The sequence below is a fragment of the Gobius niger genome, assembly GCF_951799975.1.
Source record: "Gobius niger genome assembly, chromosome: 14".
NCBI classification, from domain to species: Eukaryota; Metazoa; Chordata; class Actinopteri; order Gobiiformes; family Gobiidae; genus Gobius; species Gobius niger.
The window spans coordinates 23,715,692-23,735,099 of record NC_136865.1 but is presented as its reverse complement, the minus strand read 5'-3'; the positions used below and the strand labels follow the sequence as shown (position 1 = coordinate 23,735,099).

The 19,408-nt window shown below is 40.5% G+C and overlaps 1 protein-coding gene across 1 annotated transcript in view; it reads right to left on the bottom strand.

The window, feature by feature from the left end:
• Positions 1-1,481: 1,481 nt before the first annotated feature.
• The window catches only part of med30 (mediator complex subunit 30), a 62,639-nt gene continuing 44,712 nt past the window's right edge, over positions 1,482-19,408 (bottom strand). Inside the window, exon 5 of the mRNA XM_079571078.1 lies at positions 1,482-1,800. Within this exon, the coding sequence (XP_079427204.1) occupies positions 1,705-1,800 (96 nt within the window). The 3' untranslated portion in view covers positions 1,482-1,704. The remainder of the gene's footprint in view (positions 1,801-19,408) is intronic.

The following is a 19,408-nucleotide window of genomic DNA, read 5'->3' as shown; positions in this document are numbered from 1 at the left end:
ATCTGCTGTGAAAACATCCAAAGACCTGATTTAGACTTGACTTTATATGTGTGTGATAAATACGTTTATATTCCGCCAGAGAACGTAAAAAAAAATTGTTTCTCAAAAGATACTTCGTTCCCCCTCAGGAGAAAGGCCACAGCCCATTCCATGCCGCGATACCGTCTGTTGGCATAACATGGTTGGCATGGCAAAAGTTTAAAATTGTTCGCCTCGATCTATGTCATTTCCTGTCAGTGTCCAATCATGAAGTGAAACTATAAACGTCACAAAAAAAACTAAAGAAAGCTGGGTGAAACTTTCAGCAAAATCTTAAATATAATTGTGTTGACTTAGCCTGGTTTTCCCGTACCCTCGTACTCATTTAGTTTCATACAAGGGTCTGGACCTTCACAATTGAGCTCCGTTATCAGGTGGGACGGGTGAACTCCTTTGAAACGATTGGATCTGATTTTCGCTGGTCGTGACGTATGTAATGCCCCGAGTTAGTGAAGCAGCCATCATAACTCTTGGGAGCATTCCTTGCATATTCCAAGGCTTCAATTTTAATTTCTGGATATTTGGGAGCCGAGCCAGAACGGATTGAAGAGCTTCCTTTACTTTTGTATCCACCGCCATTGCCAAACTACAACCAGCAAATGCAGCGTAAATGCTTGACCCCCACCTCCCCCGCTCACTGAATGGTAGGTAGAAATTCAACCGAAGTAACGCAGCCACTGAGATCAAACCCAGACGTACATGTAGGGAAATAATAATTGACCGGGGTTTCCGGATGGCTAAGGCCAGGCTAGTGTTAACTATGTTTTAGCAAAAATTGTGTCCAATGTATCATGTGCACTTTAAGTAATCATTACAAAAATATACATGAAATGAAAGTGTTATAAGCACTTTAATTTAATATTCAGACTTATTCCTTCATTGGACAATTGATCACAGTGAGGCAGGATACAAGGAGAAGCATAAACATATGATGCTTGAAGACCAATTGACATAGCACCAAAAAAAATCAACAGACAAATTTGCTAATTACCATAAAATTCTTTGCATCTCGATAATTCACAGTGCGTATTGGTAATCATGATCACTTTGGAAAGGGCGCCACAAGATAAAATTTGACAAAAAAACATTGATATTGCTTTGACATTACATAGAATCATGTTAATAACTAAAACAATGTCTTTGGAAAGGCTGTATTAAGCCAAGAGTATGATATTGCCGCTTGTGTTGGCGTGACTCTCATGCTGACATAAACAATAAATAAACCTTCATAAATAAACTGATTTTGCAGATTAGGAGCTCTCTAAAAGCATTAACAATATAAAACCTTGCTGCATTTGATCTAACACATTTCAAGAGTAAACAATTAAGAAGAGAACTAATGCGGATAAAATATATTAGAAACTTTTTAGCTACATCTAGAAAAAAGATAAAACTTATATATCCACTCTTTAGGTTAGTTATAACGCCGATAAAATGTTGAATACTGATAAGCAGAGAGTTTATTTGTCGACAACATTGTGGTGAGGGTTGGTTTACTCACCTGCAGTCCAAAACTACTCAAGATCCTTCATATCTCCAAGTTCAAAACGTCAAATAAATCTTTAAAGTGCGCTCTGTACCCTGTTAGCTGTGCACTTATCGACTGTTTTCAGATTCACCCGCCTGCTGTGGCTATAATATGGATTAGTTTGAGGTGAAAGTCCTTCAGCTCTTGACGGCCAGCATGGAGTTGATCTCCCAGATGAGGTTTCGGAGTTGGTCCATGATTTGCTTCAGCTGCTGGTTCTTCTGCCTCAACTTCTGCAAGACACAAAAACATAAGAACGGATCGATATGAGGAGGACATCAAATGTAGAGGTCGACCGATATATGAGGCCGATGTATGGGTATTTTACAATATCAAAGATATAATACCAATGTTTCTGGAACCGAAACAGCAAGGCAAGTTTATTTACACACCAAGCATTTCGTACACGTAAAGTTGCCTTGCCTTTCCTTTGCATCGGAAAGAGCTCAGTCACAGAGTCACATTTGTACACCTTGGATCGTATTTTATATATTCTATGTCACAATATGTTGCATCAGCCTTAGAAAAACCCATATCAGTCGACCTATAATATATGACCTATAATAAGAAGAGACACACCACTTAAAGAATGTTTCCTACAAGCAGGGTTCACTTGCACGTCTTTATTAAGGGCATAAGGTCTTAAAGCAGAGCTCAGTAACTCATGCCCCTAGAGGCCTTAAGCGCCACTGCAGGTGTCGTAGCATGTTGCAGTTTTCACTCCTTAATTGTCCGTGAGAGTAAATACTACGCTGACAGAAAAGACAAAGGGAGAGAGGGATATTGTACATTGTGCCACAACTCAATGACACAATGGAGATATTTTTTTTTCACACAAACTTGGCTGTAAACGCTGCTAAAGTGGCGCTAGCCCGCAGTTAGCTTTGTCCGTTAGCCTGCTAGCTTCTTCTTCGTGATTCCATTAGTGTGTATTGGGGCTCCAGGTCGGAGCAGGGAAAGCTGCACGAGTGGTTTTCTGGCCAGAGACCCCAGGGGGAGATGAAAGACACCCAATCATTCCATCAGCACTTGTATTACCCCCAGAAGGACTACGGAAAGGATTTATTAAGGTTAAGAAGTTATTTAGTTCTGCTTTAAAGACCATAAGGACCTTATGCCCAGACCAAAGCACGCTGTGTCAAAACGTGTATGCTGTCCATTTATGCAAGAAAGGAAGGATTTACCTTCACTTTTCTCAACACATGTATTCCACCCTACTGTTCGAATCATTTCCATATTTCGAAATGGACAGCTTTATTTTTGGCTTCCTCATGACAAGGTTACTGAAAACATTACCTATACTAGCCACTAATAATTCAGCAGGTTTTTAATCTTACAAATCTTGTTCCCCTTCCTTCATACAAATCTTCAGCTTCCTAGAGATCCACATACTGCTTCTTATGAAGAGACACCATCCCAATCATATATCTAAGCTTGGGACTGACACAAAGTGAAGTCACAGTGTAATACTTGTAGTAAAGTAATTTTTTCATTATCTAAAAACCTCACTCGCTCCCTCATCAAAAAGAACATAACCCTGTGCTGTTGTCATCCAAATTGCTAGCACACTTTGTTTGATTATGTCACTTGTGGAAAGGTCTAACGGTTCAAACAACAAAGTGTTCATTTGGTTCATTCCACACCTCGTAATCCGAGTCACATCAAACAAAAGAGCGACATCTGGAACAATGAAAACGGCTCTGAACGTTACAGGAGATTAAAGCCACATAAAACTTCATCAAACGGCCGTGACTGGCTCAGAAAACTGCCCCTTTGCGTCACGCTCGCACCACTGCAGACATACAGCACTCTACCAAAAACGCCTTGTAAAATATTCATAGGACAATGTTATTTTAGACCCTTATAGCTTCACTCTGTTTTCCTGTTTTTGCGAGAGAACAAGAGCTTTTTGGTCCAGTGGGATTTCTAAAGGTGAGTGTTTCTGCCCCCTTTAAGCTGCTATCAAGTTTACACCATAAACAAGTGTGATACTTTAATACTTTCTAAGCTCCAGGGAGGACTAATATAGTTTACGTGAAACAACAACAAACGCTTTTTCCAACACACGTACTTGGTTGAGTTGAGCTGCAGGATGAATAGAAAGTTCTTTAAAGATACACTTGCTGAAGTTGAGGAATGGAAATCCAATCACAATCACAATCTGATTAGAAAATTGTAAGACTACACTTATTTTATACCTTACAAAATGATGAAAACCTGTTAACCCTGTGGTTTAGACCGACATGATCTGAAATGCATGACTCTTGGATTATTTTAGCAGTTCATAATCCGTTTTCTCTCAAATGTTAAGGCTTCCAGCCACGTTTAATAAGTGCTTTTCAATCTTATTATGTACAATAAGTAAAAGCAAAAATCTTAAGGGGCGGAGTTATAACAATAAGGAAATAAGAATAAATAAAAATAGGATAAAAATTAGAACAGACTATATACAGTAGAATATTGAGGTGTAAAGTTACAGTCTTTCTGTGTGGAGTTTGTATAATCTCCCACTGTCTGCGTAGATAATGAAAATGGAATTGGACTTTCATTCCAACATCATCCAGCCCCACTGTGAAGTACATGATTGACACTGAGGTCTCTATAAGGCAGCAAATAAATTACATAAAATCAAGGGCTACAACATAAATCATGAATTTGAATAATATCCCATCTTTGCAACTAGATTTCTAGTAGGGCTGAATGATTAGTCGCATTTCAACTTGAAGAGACTCACAGAGACAGACTGCACTGGAAAGTTTCACTGAATGATCATGATTGGGGCTCAGACCCCGGCGGAAGATTACAGTAATAATATGGAGTACATGGTGTTGATAGATGATGGCCAGAATCTTTCCCTGGAATCTGGACACTGGTGGTGGTAGGACGAGACCCGGCAGGGCTGGTCGATGCAACGAGCAGAGCCTGAGGAGAGGCCAGGCGGAGGAGAGCCGCAGCACAGCTGGGAAACGGCCGAGTGATTGACCGGGGAGCTTAAGAAGGGGATCCTGGACGATGAATGGCTGAAGAGGGATAAGCAGCTGTGATGATTGGCTGACGCGAAGGTGCGTTGATGAGCTGATGAATGAAGGCCGCAGGTACGTGATCCAGCTTGAATTTGCGCTGGAGCTTCATATGCAATTTTATCGGGATATTTCACAATGCAATTTCGAAATCGCAGACACACACAATTTTGGCCCATGCAGCTGATGGCCGTGGCCCATTAAAGCGAATGTAGCGGCGAGAGACGGCGGCGACGTCCGCTCCGCCGCGTGCTTTTGTTTACTTCTCAGTTTAGTTAAGGTGCGCGGTAGATCGTGGATATACAATGAAAATATCAGCATTTAAGATGCAGCTACCGCGAAGGACTATTGCTTTTTCCTCCGTTAGCATTGCGTTAGCCGCGGCGCTAATCACTCCATTCCCTCGCTGCTACACGCTCTGATGCACTGATCACAGACACTCCCTGCCTCCACAGAGATGAAGGTGAGCTGTGCTGCTTGTAAAGAGTCATCTGCAGCTCAGTTTAGGAGGTTTCTGTTTGGGAATGGTTTGGATAAAGATAAGAACTTCTCACACAACCACTGACCAAAATTGTTCAGCCCTGCCCCTAGTTTTCTAAAGTCTTTTCTTAAAATCTTAAAAACCTTCCAATTCGACGACTTGCTCTTTATGGCCAGATAAGGTGGTGAAGAGTCAGAAAAGGAGCGTCTCTCCTACTGTACGAGCGCTGCAGAAAAATCTATTAAGATTAAACTCCTTCTCACTAACGCTGCTTTAGCCGTGACTAATTACCAGCCATTTCTACAGCACTGATAGCACCTCGAGCAATCGATTTCACACAGCTCTCTTAATATCATCTGCTCAGCTGATCGTCCTTGAAGATAGTCCAGAATCTAGCGCAGGGATCCCAAATACTTTGCACATCAGTATCACCTCAGGCAGAAAAATTAGCCGTAATATGATACAGTGGCCAATTATGTTAGAAAATGTCATTATCAAATTGGATAGAAAAATAGGATAAAAGGAGAAATATGCAATATGGGACCCTCAGTCTTAAAGAATAACTCATGTTTTTATTTTTCAACTAATGTAAAGGAAAGGTTGGTCAGCATTTCGAGTCCGCTGATGGATTATGGTCTTTAAAAAGTAATGTGGAGGACATTTTCGTGTTGCCTCTATAATGCAATAATATCCAGGAAAAACAACAAACCAGAAGAAGAAGAACAAAGCTAAGAAAGTCCCAAACTACTCCAGCAAGGTTTCTACAGGTGGCAGCAAATCAAATTGAATCCTTCATAATGATGATGCCTAAATACTACATTTTTAGTGCCACAAAAGCAAAAAATCTTGGCACATTTCAATCGTAAGATTTGTAAACATTCAATCGAACAGGGGAATCATGGGAAATTCTGATATTCAAAACTAAACTGGACACAACGGGCAACATTTGAGCAAATGTTTTTGTGTTTTTGGCAAATGTACGTAGTAAATAGTTGAGCAATGTCATTCCTCTTGTTGGTTCTGTCTTAAAGTAAAAATTCAATGTTCTATGCAATTTAGATGTAATGCCAGTTTGAATTCATTTGTGACTTTAAATGCTTTCTAAAGCCCTGAAAAAACCCTACCAGACTGATACGTCTCTGTATATTTCGTACACTGGAATATCAGCCTGGGCAGGGCGCCTGCTTTTGCCGCTGCTGCCAAACTCATTGAGATTAGTTTATTTGCGTGACGTGTTATTCGCGAGCAGCGTCACTCTTGGGATGCAGAAGTCCCTCAATAACAATCTACGACTGAGGGCATGCACAAAGATCAGACAGGTACGCATCAACTCGTCTAAGCTCAGGCAAGAACACATCTCAGTATGGAAAAACGGTGACCTGTTCCTTTAACGCGGAACTGCTAGTAGCCACTAATAATTGCCTTTTGCTGATTTTACTTCACTTCCACAATTAAAACCTTTAAAAAGTACTTGGTAATACTGAATGAGCAGAAGGGAAGAGGTTTAGAGACAAAAACATATCAAAGACTTCTCAAAATACTAGCTCAATAAACTTGCCATTTTATGTGAAAGAGAGAACCTACATACATATCTCTATCACACATTCTGACAATCTGAAAAGATCTGAAAACCACTGCATTTATGCATACTTTAAACACACTTTGGATTCAAAATCAAAGTGCCTCTTTTGAGGTATTCTTTGCACTAATCTAGCTGTGAAATCCTTGCTTTCACTGTGAAAAGAGCAGCGCTGAGGCGGCACGCGCTTCACAAAGAGTTTGTCATGAAAAGGCACAGAGGCATAATCTTGATGTACGAAACAAAAGGGCCGCTATTAAGAACAAAAACGATTACGAACAGATAGTCAGTAAAGCCTTTTAGATCCTAATTAGCATTACATCTGAATATGTTCATGAAAAGGTAAGCACTAATTGAGTAGGCACTTTCAAAGGAGTGTCCAATTCAGTCATAGAGGGCAGTACAATAGTAAATCATTAGTAAGTAAAATTATCATATCTGTGCCAAGCTGTTGCTGCTTTTTAACAACCTTGCCACTTTACAACTACCAAATGAAACCACACAATGTTACTTGTCTTGTCCTGTTTAAGTGGAAGGCATGCAGTTACTGAGGGAGAACTTCTCTATTGTCTTTTTCTTTAGAGACCGTGAGTTTTTTTTACATTATTATTAAAAATCAATTTATAGTATAAGAACAGCTACTGTGTTGTCTGTGTGGGATGAAAAAACAAATTGTCGTTCAAGAAACCAGCACATTTTTATGTTTAATGCAGCACTAGTCTATGCTCGTTGCTTAAATACATTCACTTACCAACTTTACTTCTAATTCCTACAGGTCAGTCTCGTCAAGCTCTTACCTGGCCTGCCAGACACTCCTCCTTTCTGTTCCAAAGAAGAACCGTCTGCTCGCAGCCAGAAGCCGTCACCTGTCACCACCACGCACTCTTCCAAAACATTAAAGATGGCGGCGCGGCAACTGATACACTGTTTTCTTTTGCTCTTTCATCATTTGGAAAATATGAAATCCCTAAAACCGGAGGGAAAGGCTTCCAGCCGCTTGTTACTGTGACGTATTTAGCGTTGCTCTAATTGGTTGATGCCGCCTGTCAATCACGCCCACCGGGAAATCATTGAACTCATGCTTTTATGTCTTTGAAATATCTATGAAAAAGCATGAAGTTTGGCAGGCCAGGCAAGTCAAGCTCTGAGTAACATGACAATTTAACCAACAACAAAAGGTAACACTGAATAACAACCACACCTCATTTGGCCTTAATAAATGATGAATTCAAAATGAATTAAGTGTGACTAAGGCTTAATAACTACTCAACTACTACAGTTAATGTCTAAGTAGTTTGGGGCGATGGTGTTGTGCAGAGAGTAGAGCCGGTCGTCTTGTGATCGGAGGGTCGGCAGTTCGAAACCGGCAGGTGCACACTGTGGTTGTGTCCTTGGGCAAGACACTTCACCCACCTTGCCTCCAGTGTCTGCGCACACAGGTGTATGAATTGGAGTGCGAATGGGTGACTGGTTCCTTGATGTAAAGCACTTTGTGTGCATAAAGCATGTACTAAGGCGCTCTTGACCATTTACCATTTATTTATTTATTGACCGATGAATTGTTGATGATGAATTAAGTGCTAACTCACCATTTATTAAGGCTAAATAAGGTGTAGTTATTATAAAGTGTAAACTTAAGGTTTCAATGATCCAGGCTTTAAAAAGTGTTGAATCCTTTTGGTATATCGCCCACCAATACATCAATAATAGAGAAAAAAAAATGAGGCACGTAATGAGTAAGTAATGAGGCACAAAGACTCTTTTTACACATTTTGCTCTATGCCAGTCAGAAAAAGTCTAGTATAAAAGTTCCTGGATATCGCCAAGTACAGCGACAGTGTTTACTTTTCAAACTTTTCCCTCCGCTGCTGCCCACTTACAAACTTACTGCACACATTACAGCCGTCTATAGATGAGGCTTTGTCTTTGAAGTGGGTTCCTCTAATGCTGCGCCGGCCTGTTTTAAAATATTCAATAAGAGCGATCCTGTTAGGCAAAATACTATTGTTTTGGGATTTTCTAAATCCCACTGTGGATTACTTTTGTATTTTTTGAATCGTAGTTAAACTTTTTCATTTTTATGCCAGTGCTTGGGGAGGCTGCCAGCTTTCGCTACACAGTGAAATATGCAGAGCAAAACAAGCTCTTATCTGCGCTCACTGCCAGGATAAAGAATAGGGTCAGAGAGTTGGGGTGCTATCTGATGCCTTGTTGACCACTAAAAGTAAAAACAACAGCATTAACAAACTTGAGACAAAGACAGTTAAAAAACAAGGGGAGGGAGTTTTGGAGTTGGGCTTAAAAATGCTGGAGCTTTCTACAACTTCTCAGATCAAAGCGGCTGTCCTCAGCAGAAGGGTGAAAGACAGAAACGAAAGGATGAATTTTTTATTACTTTATTAAAATTCTGCCACATTCAAAAACTCTGGTAACAGAAGATGTAAATCCTGGTTAGGACCACTACCATATCCAACGTTAGAAGAGGTAAAAACTCGTCTCAAGTGTGCCACGATATTGTGTAAGAACCAAAATTATCAAGGGGTTGAATTAATCGGCTGAAGCGTAGGGTACAAAGCTGCTTTAAATAAAAGTGAGATTTCAGACATGGCATTGACAGTAATTATGTAAGAGGGCGAATAGCACAATGGCAGACCTGTATTAAAAATGAGAGGTACAGACTAAAATCATCTCTCCACCAACCTGCCGAGTAAAACTTTGACCGCAGTAAAGTAAATCGATTGAAATACTGTACAAGAGGATCTCCTTTAGGCAATTCAAGCCATAAAATCATTTTCTATGCGAATATAGAAGCTCACTTCAAGTTCATATCCTCACAGCCATAAACATAACTCGACCTCCATTAGCAGCTGAGGCACTGAACCCAGAGAAGATTCATTTCAATTAAGAGCGAAAAGATCTTTTAAACAGCACAAAATCAATGCACGCACCAGTCAGCGCGCAACACCGAGCCAGGACTGTATAATCTTGTAAACAGAAGACTTGACGCAACTAGGCCATCAAGCACAAGAGGCTTATCACGGAAGATAATTGCCATCTCTATATTAATTAAGTCTGCTGCATTATTTTCCCATTATTTCTGATTGGAGGAGGCCTTATCTAACGTGCATTATAGGAATATTAAGCTAATCGTCTAATTATACTGAAATATGAATACGTATTGTGTGCTGTGTTGCTTAATTCATCTTTGATTAAAACAGAAACCAACCATGCGTTCGCCAACTGCTTTTGAGTCGTGTTGTTTCATAAAGAAGAATTTCCAAATAATGGGTTGCGAGAGTGGGAGAAATGAATTACATAAATTGCTTAGAAAATGGAGAGAGAGTGATACGCAGTGTTGGCATGGCAACACTCAAAAACTAAGGTCCGGGGTTGGATTACAGGTTTCTGTGGAGTGTCCATGTTCTTGATTTATTGACAGACAATTATTATATAGATGCACTTTCAAGCTTTGGTAATCACAAAAATACATAAAAGGAAAGAAAACTGGTCTGATGAAAGTGCAGATAAAAGGCCGACATCGCCAGAACTAAAAGTGTTAGAGACGTTCCGTTTTTTGCACTGGAAAGACCTCTGTTAGAGTGGGAAAAACCCATATCGATCGACATCTATTATAAATGGTAGGAGTGAGAGATAAACCTCTTCATGCTCTGACAGCCTACATTCCACATTAAACTTTATTAAGTTTTTTGCTGGTATATGGTATAAACCTCAAACACATCTTTACCACCATCTTACACTTGGTTGGTTAGAATAAAAGGCTGAAACATTCTCCCAACCTTTGCTGTGCAGCTGTTTCAACACAGAGGATTTTTTTTTTTTTTAAATACACCGTGAGGCTGTAGTGAAGCTAAGGCAATGTTTCTGCTCCGCAATGAAAGGATAAGCTTTGCAAGAGATCGAGAGGCAAGGAAGGCAATCAGGGCTGGCCCCATGAGATTGAACTTTTGCGTTTATTTTTATAATTTTTTTCATTATGATTATCATTGTTATCCAACAGTTATATTGGTGGAGGAGCCACTACTTCTGAAGTAAATGTATGATTTTGTACCGCAATGCTACGCGGCTCCCCGAAGGCATAGAAGGACCAGGGTGGGCTCGTTTGAAAGCTTGGAATCTCTCATTTCCAACACTGAAGACCGAAAGTCTTTATCTGTTTCTGTTCCATAGTTATCTCCGAAAATATGCGATGTCGCAGATAGAGTTGAAAAATTTAAGCGCAATTGGGCACCCCCTCCATCAGAGGCGGCTGCCTGGGTCACCTATGCCGAGGGCCGGCCTTGAAGGCAATACATGTAAGGCTCAAAAATTACACAAAGATTTGCGTGTGGCTCGAAAAATTAAGTCAAAGTATTTTATTGACGAAAAAACAACAACAACATAGTAAAAGGCTGGAGGGGAAAAAAAGTCCATTTTGCACAATAACCTCTCCCCCTTTACATCTCAAGAGTTTTTGGACAGTTTTGGTAATTGGTGTTTACTGTTCATATACTATCGTGATAACAATGGCCACATCACAAAAAGCTACATAATCTCAAAATCACTTACACACATTACATTTTAGCCTTGTTCTGGTCCTGTTTAAATTGTTAAGTCTTCTTTTGACAACGAATTGTTTATCACTTTTTTGTAAATTCAATGGGGCATATATATTCTATGTTGAAAATGGTTTGGTAAAATTGTGCAGCCCTAGCTTTGACGGGTAATTACTGTACTGTGTCTCCTACAGCTTTGGTTGAATCTAGCATGTCTAAATGTTTCTGTACTGCTCTCCACAGCTTCATTTTATCGCTGGATTTTCCCATTGCTCGCAGCCCTAATACAAAGAGCAAATAGTACGTGCCTTTGCTTACATTAATCTCATCTGTCGCCAGTGACTCCGAACATGGATTTTACTCGAACAGACCTTGTGCAGAATTACAAGTGTTAAGTGTCTATGAGTGAGCAGAGAGGATTATGGGGAAAAGAGTTTTTCTTTATCACGTCGCCTACATCTCCGGTTTACAAAAATCACTGAAGCACCATGTGACAAAATCCCGGTCAAATTTAATTAAAGCGAAGACTGAATATTACTTGGGTGGAAAAGGGAGCTCCGAATCAAAGGGCAAAACAATAAAAAGCACAATTTTCTGACATTTACTGCTTTAAAATCACATTTTTCAATTTTGTATGGAAGTAAAGATAAGTTAAGACGATGTAGAACGACCTCACCAACAGGAATCCTGACATCTTCAACAGAATGCCCCCAAATCTCAGGTGTTACTTAAACATTACTATTTAAACTGTGAAACACTGCATGGAAAATTGTATTACTTCATCTGACTCTCAAATACGATCTATAATAGATAATCTGCCTGTGCTGCTGAATAAATCATTTCCTTTCATAGCGCTTATCAGCTACAAGTTCTAATCCATACTGCATATAAATAAAGCATTTTTCTTTCTGTGATATGATATGAACTATGGTATCATGAGTTTACTGTTGCAGTGGGGCTTGGGTTTTCCGCAAAGTTAATTACAGCATGTGAGATTTGGCCAATTAAGTCCACATTTTCTACATTTAACATTTCGATTAGCCCCCGCTCAGTAAACACAGCAGTATTCTCTGGTTTTTAGCTCCGATGTGCAATTTTACTGTTGGTTAAGCAGTTCGCATGGCCACACGTCATTGGGTTTAAGACAAAAGCACTTTAGACCACCACAGACCCTTCGTTTAGCTGCACTGGAAACAGAATCACAGGCAAAAGCAATCGATGGGGGAAACCTGGCACCGATACAAAAGCTAAGGAGCTGAGCATTCTGCATTGATCGTGGCCATTGTGCTTCATTCAGCTGACACTGCCGACTTATAGACGTGGAAAGAGTGCACAGTTTCAAGTATAATATACTCTAGCATCACATTGTCAGAAATACTTCAAGAAGAACTAAGTAACTAGTTTACCTTAATAAATCCTTTTTGTAGTCCCTCTGGGGGTAATACATGAGTTAATGAGATGCTTGGGGGGTCTTTCATTTCCCCATGGTGTCTCTGGCCAGAAAACCACCCTGGCAACTTTCCCTGCACCGGGTCAGAGGCTCAATACACACTAATGGAATCGCAAAGAAGCAGCTAACAGGCAAACGGGCAAAGCTAACTGTGGGCTAGCGCCATTTTTGCAATATTTGCAGCCAAGTTTGAGTAAAAAAAAATATCTCCATCGTGTAATTGGCGTGAGGCACAATGTACAGCATAGTATTTACTCTCACGGACAATTAATGAGTAAAAAAAAATGCTATGACACCTGCAGTGGCGCTTATGGCCTCTAGGGGCATGAGCTACTTAGTACTGCTTTACCTACTAAAAAAGCATCAGTGATAAAGGGAAGGCAATCGGATGTGAATTGCATGGCGCTTTTCACAAGGGACAACTTTTCATTCACGCCATGCTTGGTGGTAGCAAGCCATCTATACAGCTGTCTTGGCCAATTGGTAGCATTGTTTCGTGATCACCATCCATTGGCCGCCATTGCGGCAGTACCTCAATCTAGTGGCAGCAGAAAAAGCTACTTTTGCACTTGAAAGCATTGCTCTTAACACCCATTTTAAACAACTGTAAAGCCTGGTTTCCAATAATGTTAAACTTTCTACAGCTATATATTGCTCCTGTGATAACGCTGGGTTAGGTATAATTAAAGAAACCAGGTGTTTTTTTTTAAATTCCTGTATATTAATGAGGGCCTAACTTTGAGTGACAGTCTGTTGGCATCAGAGCTAAAGGCGCCCCGCGAGGGCCGAGTCTGCAGTGAAGATCCCGCCCTTTTGCCCCTTTTAGGAACATGCTCGATCAGAGCTGAGTAAGAGGAGTCTGTAAATCCATCATGGGCTCCCACTCAAACGAATGACATTAAAGTAAAGGGGGAAGAGTGAACAGAAGGAGTCTCCTATTTATTATGTCTATGGTCTTGGCTTGCGGTAGACTGACAGAAGCCATCCAAGCTACTATGATCAACGTACATCTAGCAAGAAGATGACAAAAGTTTGGAGCATTGAATGAAGGAACTGTATGACTAGCCAAATGTCAACTGACATGGACTGAAAGCAAATCCTTCAAAAATGTACATTATATAGTGATCGTAAGGAGCTTAACCTGGTGACCAACAGAGTACCAACAAAAAGGACCCGAGAAAACCAGAAAGGGGTTAAATAGTAAAATAGCCAAGAGAATATGTAATGAATTAGCAAAGAGAACACATCGGCTTGAACTCACACTCAAGCACTATCTGATATCTTCATAGAATAATATTAACAAAGATGCAACCAAAAATTAAACTTATTTTTAATCCAGTTAATCATGGGCTTTGTAATAAACCACAATCAAGCATAATTTATTTAGGGGCTGCATTTATATTTAAGAAGTATATTTTACATGCGTCTTTCCTTACATTTGAACTTATTTTAAGTGGAGATGTGAGACCAGTGCGATCATTTTAAACACTTCAAAGAGAATAGCAGTTTGATTTATTTTGGAGAAATATATTTTTTAAATAAGATGATGTTGGTGCTTAAGTGTGTGAATAAACAAGGTTGTCTGTAAAATTGTTTTTGGTAAAGCAACTTGTCCCTCAGCAACGTCTTGCAGGAAAAAGGAAATTGAAAAAGTGTCTGTGCCGCTAAAGTAAAGTGTGATTCATTTCAGTTAATATTTTTATGTATATGTTTTAGTTTGATGGGGTAAACCTGAGTGTCCGGAGAAAAGAGTTGAAATACAGGCAAACACCTCATCGGCCCGGGAATAAAATCGAGGACCTTTTTAATTGTAAAACTAGAAACGTAACCATCATCCCACCCAAAACGAAGCAATAGCAGATAAGTGTCAGCAAGACTGACCACATTGCTTTTGTATTCCTGCCACTTTTGACAAAGCTTTAATCTTCTCTCAAAATCCCCTTTAAAAAGGTCCCCATTCTCCCGAGACGGTCCGTGCCAAAAACAAAATGCACTGCCACTTACAGCTTTCCGTTGAGAGAAAGCCGCTAAGTTTATGTAGTCAATTAAAGCCTTTTTCCCGAACACCGATGGCAGGAGAATTAAAGCAGCTTGGCAGGATCCCTCGGGTGCTCTGTCCAATGGAGAAACAAGGCCTTTTTAAAGGGTTCTTGGAGCGGGGCACGCAGCAGTAAGAAGCTTAGTTAGACTCACCTCATCAGGACACTTCACCGCCAAATGTGATTTTCTGTTTAAATGACGGGGCTTTTAGAGTGGATGTCCCAGTGTTGAGCTAAATCTTTAATGACGACTTTTTGGCAGTTCTTTTCCTTTATACTAAACTGCATTAAGACATAAGCAGGAACAGAAATCTCTATAATCGACTACAGTGCCAACTCAGTGTCTAATTTTAAAAAGTCATAGGTATTACAAAATGCTGAAAAAAAAAATCCAATGCGTGACCTTTTATGCAGTGGATCATCTTTTCGAGGGATGGTGGTTTCAAGAGGTCCATGTAGAATCATGGACAAAAAAAAAGGAAAAAATGGCAGTTGTAGCTCGCGCAAGATAGCTGTTAGCATTAGCACGATGCTAACATGAAGCATTCTCCGTTATTTATGTATTCATGGGCTATTGAACCACTTTGCTCCTCTCCATGTTATTGTAGCGTTATTTAGTAGAAAACTATATTCATAATTCAGCATTTGTTAAAGGGATATTTCAGGATTTTTGACATAGGACATAGGAGTGTTGCCGATACCTCGAGATAATTTTTTTGTAGTTCATGCAGTTCTTTTGTTTGAAGAGTTTCGTGGTGCCAGGCTAATGCAAGGCCAGCATTTCTACGATATAAGCTAGCCTGCCTTAATAAACAGTCTGACCCGCTCCACAGTGCACCTGAGGCAAATCACTTATAACGCCAGACTAACCATATAGTGGCACCAACAGTCGCCCCTAACCAACAGGGGCGACAGTGGCACAGATGGTAGAGCGGGTCGTCCCATGATCGGAAGGTCGGGGGTTTCGAATCCCACCTCCTGAATGATATCGTAGAAATGCGCTAGCCTTGCACTAGCCTAGCGCCACGAAACTCTTCAAACATAAGACTGCATGAATTACAAAAAAAATATCTCCCGGTATCAGCAACACTCTGGATAGCTAGGAAATGAGGCCCTATATCAAAAATCCTTAAATATCCCTTTAAAGAGTAGAGAAAGTACAGATTTTTCTCCAAATTGTTTTCCCCCTTAACTGTTTTCAAACATGACCATATATGGACGATTCCAGAGATGCCTTCTGTATCTATAGCCTGAATCAAAGTAACTGAAAAGAGGTCATATTTGGTTCAGCTTAAGTGGCATTTTAAAATTACTTAATCTTGCGTGGGCTTTCATGGTATTATGGTATGGCTAATAGAAATCTGTTCCGCCTGTAGAAGCAATGCACAGCGTTCAAAAACTACTCACTGATACAGCAAAGTGCCTGTCTGTGTCCAGCAAACTAAAACCACTTACAAAGCTGAGAAGTCATTCTCCTTTCATTTTGTGTCCTCAACCTATAAACCTGCTCGAAATCCCTGTCCCATTAAATTAAAGCGCATTACTCTGCCTATAAGCTTCAGCAGAGCAGCATTGACCAGGCTTCGTACTGTACTTGTACGCGTGCTATCTATCAGCCTCTACTCAAGTGCGTGTGAAAAGCTCTTCTCCTGCACATGTGAACAGAGTGGTGCGTGCCCCAGAGTCACAGATGCCCCGCCGCTTCAATCTGAAAACAGACGGGGCGCCTTTCTTTCATCTCCTTCAGATGTCTGCGAGAGGCGTATATCATCGCAACACCTCCACCAGCACTAAACATGACACCAGAGGAATCTGAAATGACCAGCGAACCGCTCCATCGAGGGCGGCACGGCTTTGATTTAAAAGGCTACTACCAGAGTTTCAGATTGGAAAAAAACTGTTCAAGGCTCACCTCAAAAAGCCCTCCCCTCCTCTTTCTCCTGCTTGTAGCATATTTTATTCAGCTGCTTTTTTCCTTTCCTGCTTGTTGTGGTGTAAGCAGGAAGCAGGGCTGGGGTTAGGAGCTTTCCATTTGGACTTGCCGCTTCCAGCAAGTGTGTAAAAGATGCAGAGTCATGAATTTGTCGATGAAAGTATGATGTGAACGGCACCGTTCTAGATCTCAAGAGTCATTTTTTTCTCTGATTATCCATCAATTCATTAACTTTCATTGGCTAATCAGGGGCCGGGTCATGGAGGCAGCAGTCTCTCTCAGCAGAGACTTTTTCCCAGATTAAGTTTTGCCAAATTCAGAGAAAAGGAAGAAGTTTTATCTTTCTTTCACCATCACTAGAAGTTAACAGCTAGTGTCTTTTATAGGGGTGAACCGAGATACAAATCCAACGAGAGCGAGACAAGATTTTGACATCATTTGCAATAATAAGTCATTTTTGTGCTTATGTTTCCTTTGTATGAAGCCATTGTTTTGTTTTTTTGTAACAAAATAAACAAACTAATAAGGATGGGAATTAATAAGGTTTTACTAATACAGTGGGGCAAAAAAGAATTTGGTCAGTTCCCCAAAGACTTCCAATTGGATTTCGGCCAAATACTTTTTGCTCCACTGTATCATGGATAAAATCATGCAGGCTCCATTAGTGTGCATACAGTTAAATATTAGAATAAAGCTAATCAGTTTGGCTCTTTAGACAGAAAGAGTTTTCTGATTAAATTAAATTTCCTATTGAGATTGTAATTATGAATAATTAAGCTCGAAGCTTAAAAGTTGATTTCAGGAGGAGCAGAAGACATGGACTTAAGATTTTGTAGCCAAACATTCTGTGCCAGACACTGACACAGGTTTTAAACATTAAACAGAGAGTGATTCTGAGACTGACCTCTTTCTTCCTCAAAGGGCCCGCTGTAATCATCCCAAATTTGTTGTTTTGCTTCTTCCATGCGCGGTAGAGGGCACATATATTCTCGGACTCGCAGCGGCGTGCAGTGGTAAATCGTAGCTTCCAACAGTGGAGCCATTAGTAGGCTAGGTAATGAAAGAGAAAGTAACGCAGTGCGAGCGTGTCTGCGGGCGTGGATCTGCAGCGGCTCCAGTCTGCAGGGTGAGGTGGCAGTCTCAACCGACTGTACTTAACTCATTGACTGCCAATGACGCCTATAGACGTCAATTGAAATCCGAACGTTGACTGCCAGTGACGTCAGAAACCAGCATTTTGGGTGATTTCAAGAATGGAAAGAGGTACAAACAAACTTTTTTTTAGATGAAAGAAGAGAGTCTAATCTTTCTTTTGGTGGGTTTCGTGTTGACATAGACCTAGACCTACATTTTCTGTGGGTCTTGAAAAAATCCTGAAAAACCTCTGGCAGTGGTGAGCTCTCTGATTTGAAAATGGCCGGCAGTCAATGTGTTAAAAAAGAAAGATAGCTTTGCTAAGTTTTCAAGTGCCAATCGACATATTAAGTGCACACACATGGATAACTATTGCCTAAAAATTCCTTTAAGCCCTATAAGCAGTCTACACAGGGCTAATATAAATTTCAGAATATAAAAAAAAATAAAAGAAGAAAAAAACATCACAAGATTGCTTTACACCGTGATGAGAAATCTCGGGGCAATTTTATCTCGCGAAATCTCATGGCACGAGATCTCGGCCCAGCCTTAATACTTAATACTTAAACTGGTAACCCGTAACAACTATACAACAAGCGATACATGGGCTCTTCTCGAATGTGGCTTCTCTTTGACTCTCAAACTGTGTTTCAAATGTCAGAAGTGAGTTATTGTGGAGTGGATGTTGTTAAATTGGTTCAATCACTCAAACGCACACTTATACAAGGGCCCCCTCTGGCAACACTCCAGCTAAAGTGTGTCTAATTACTTCTATCGTTTTAACAAAGACGCCAGCTGGACCGGAAACTAAGCAGACAATGAGACAGGCACCGAAATTATGGAAAAGAGGTTAATACGTATATTAAAAACCGTCAATTTTAGCACGATAAAGTGGAGTGATATTGCAGATCCTTCACAAGAGCCATCTTATGCTATATCAATAATAAACCCATAGAGGCAGCACTATTTTAAGGCTATAGTGAAATAACTGTGCAAGAGAAATGTCTATGAACAAAATAAACCCCACACAAGGTATGTTTTTGACCCAGTGTAAATCCTCAAAGAAGTAGGATAAGTCCTTCAAAGTCAGGTGAGGACACATTTCAAAAAGACTGGTCAAATGAATCATAGGGAAAGGAAAAAGGAAGCATTGAGTGCTCTCTTATCTCCCACATTTTTTGTCTCCGGAGCGCACTTGCGTAACATCACTCTGAAATGTAACTATTCTTTGGCTGCGTGCCATTGTGAATACATCGGGGGCCAGGAGAGAGCAGTACATGGAGCTGAGTTTAGCGCTGCCCCGTGGAGGAGGACGAGGAGGTGGTGGTGGTGGAACGTCCCGTTATGGGAACTGGATCACAGCCAAGTCCAAGTTCCGAGACCTGCTCCGGTGAGATTTAAACCCTGCATCGCGCTTTGAGAGAGGAGGAAGGAATTTGTTTTACACGTCTGTTGCACAATCACCGCCGACGCTGCGCTCTCTGGACTACGTCTCCAAACACTTCATCACAGGGACTTGCTGTGTACACAAAACAGAGGACTACAGTAATTCAAGAAACAGCCCTACACGGCCAGAATCTCTGCAAAAACAGTCCTTCTTTTACCGGTCAAACTTTAGATTGATGTGGCATTTCGGGAAATGCTGTGACTGT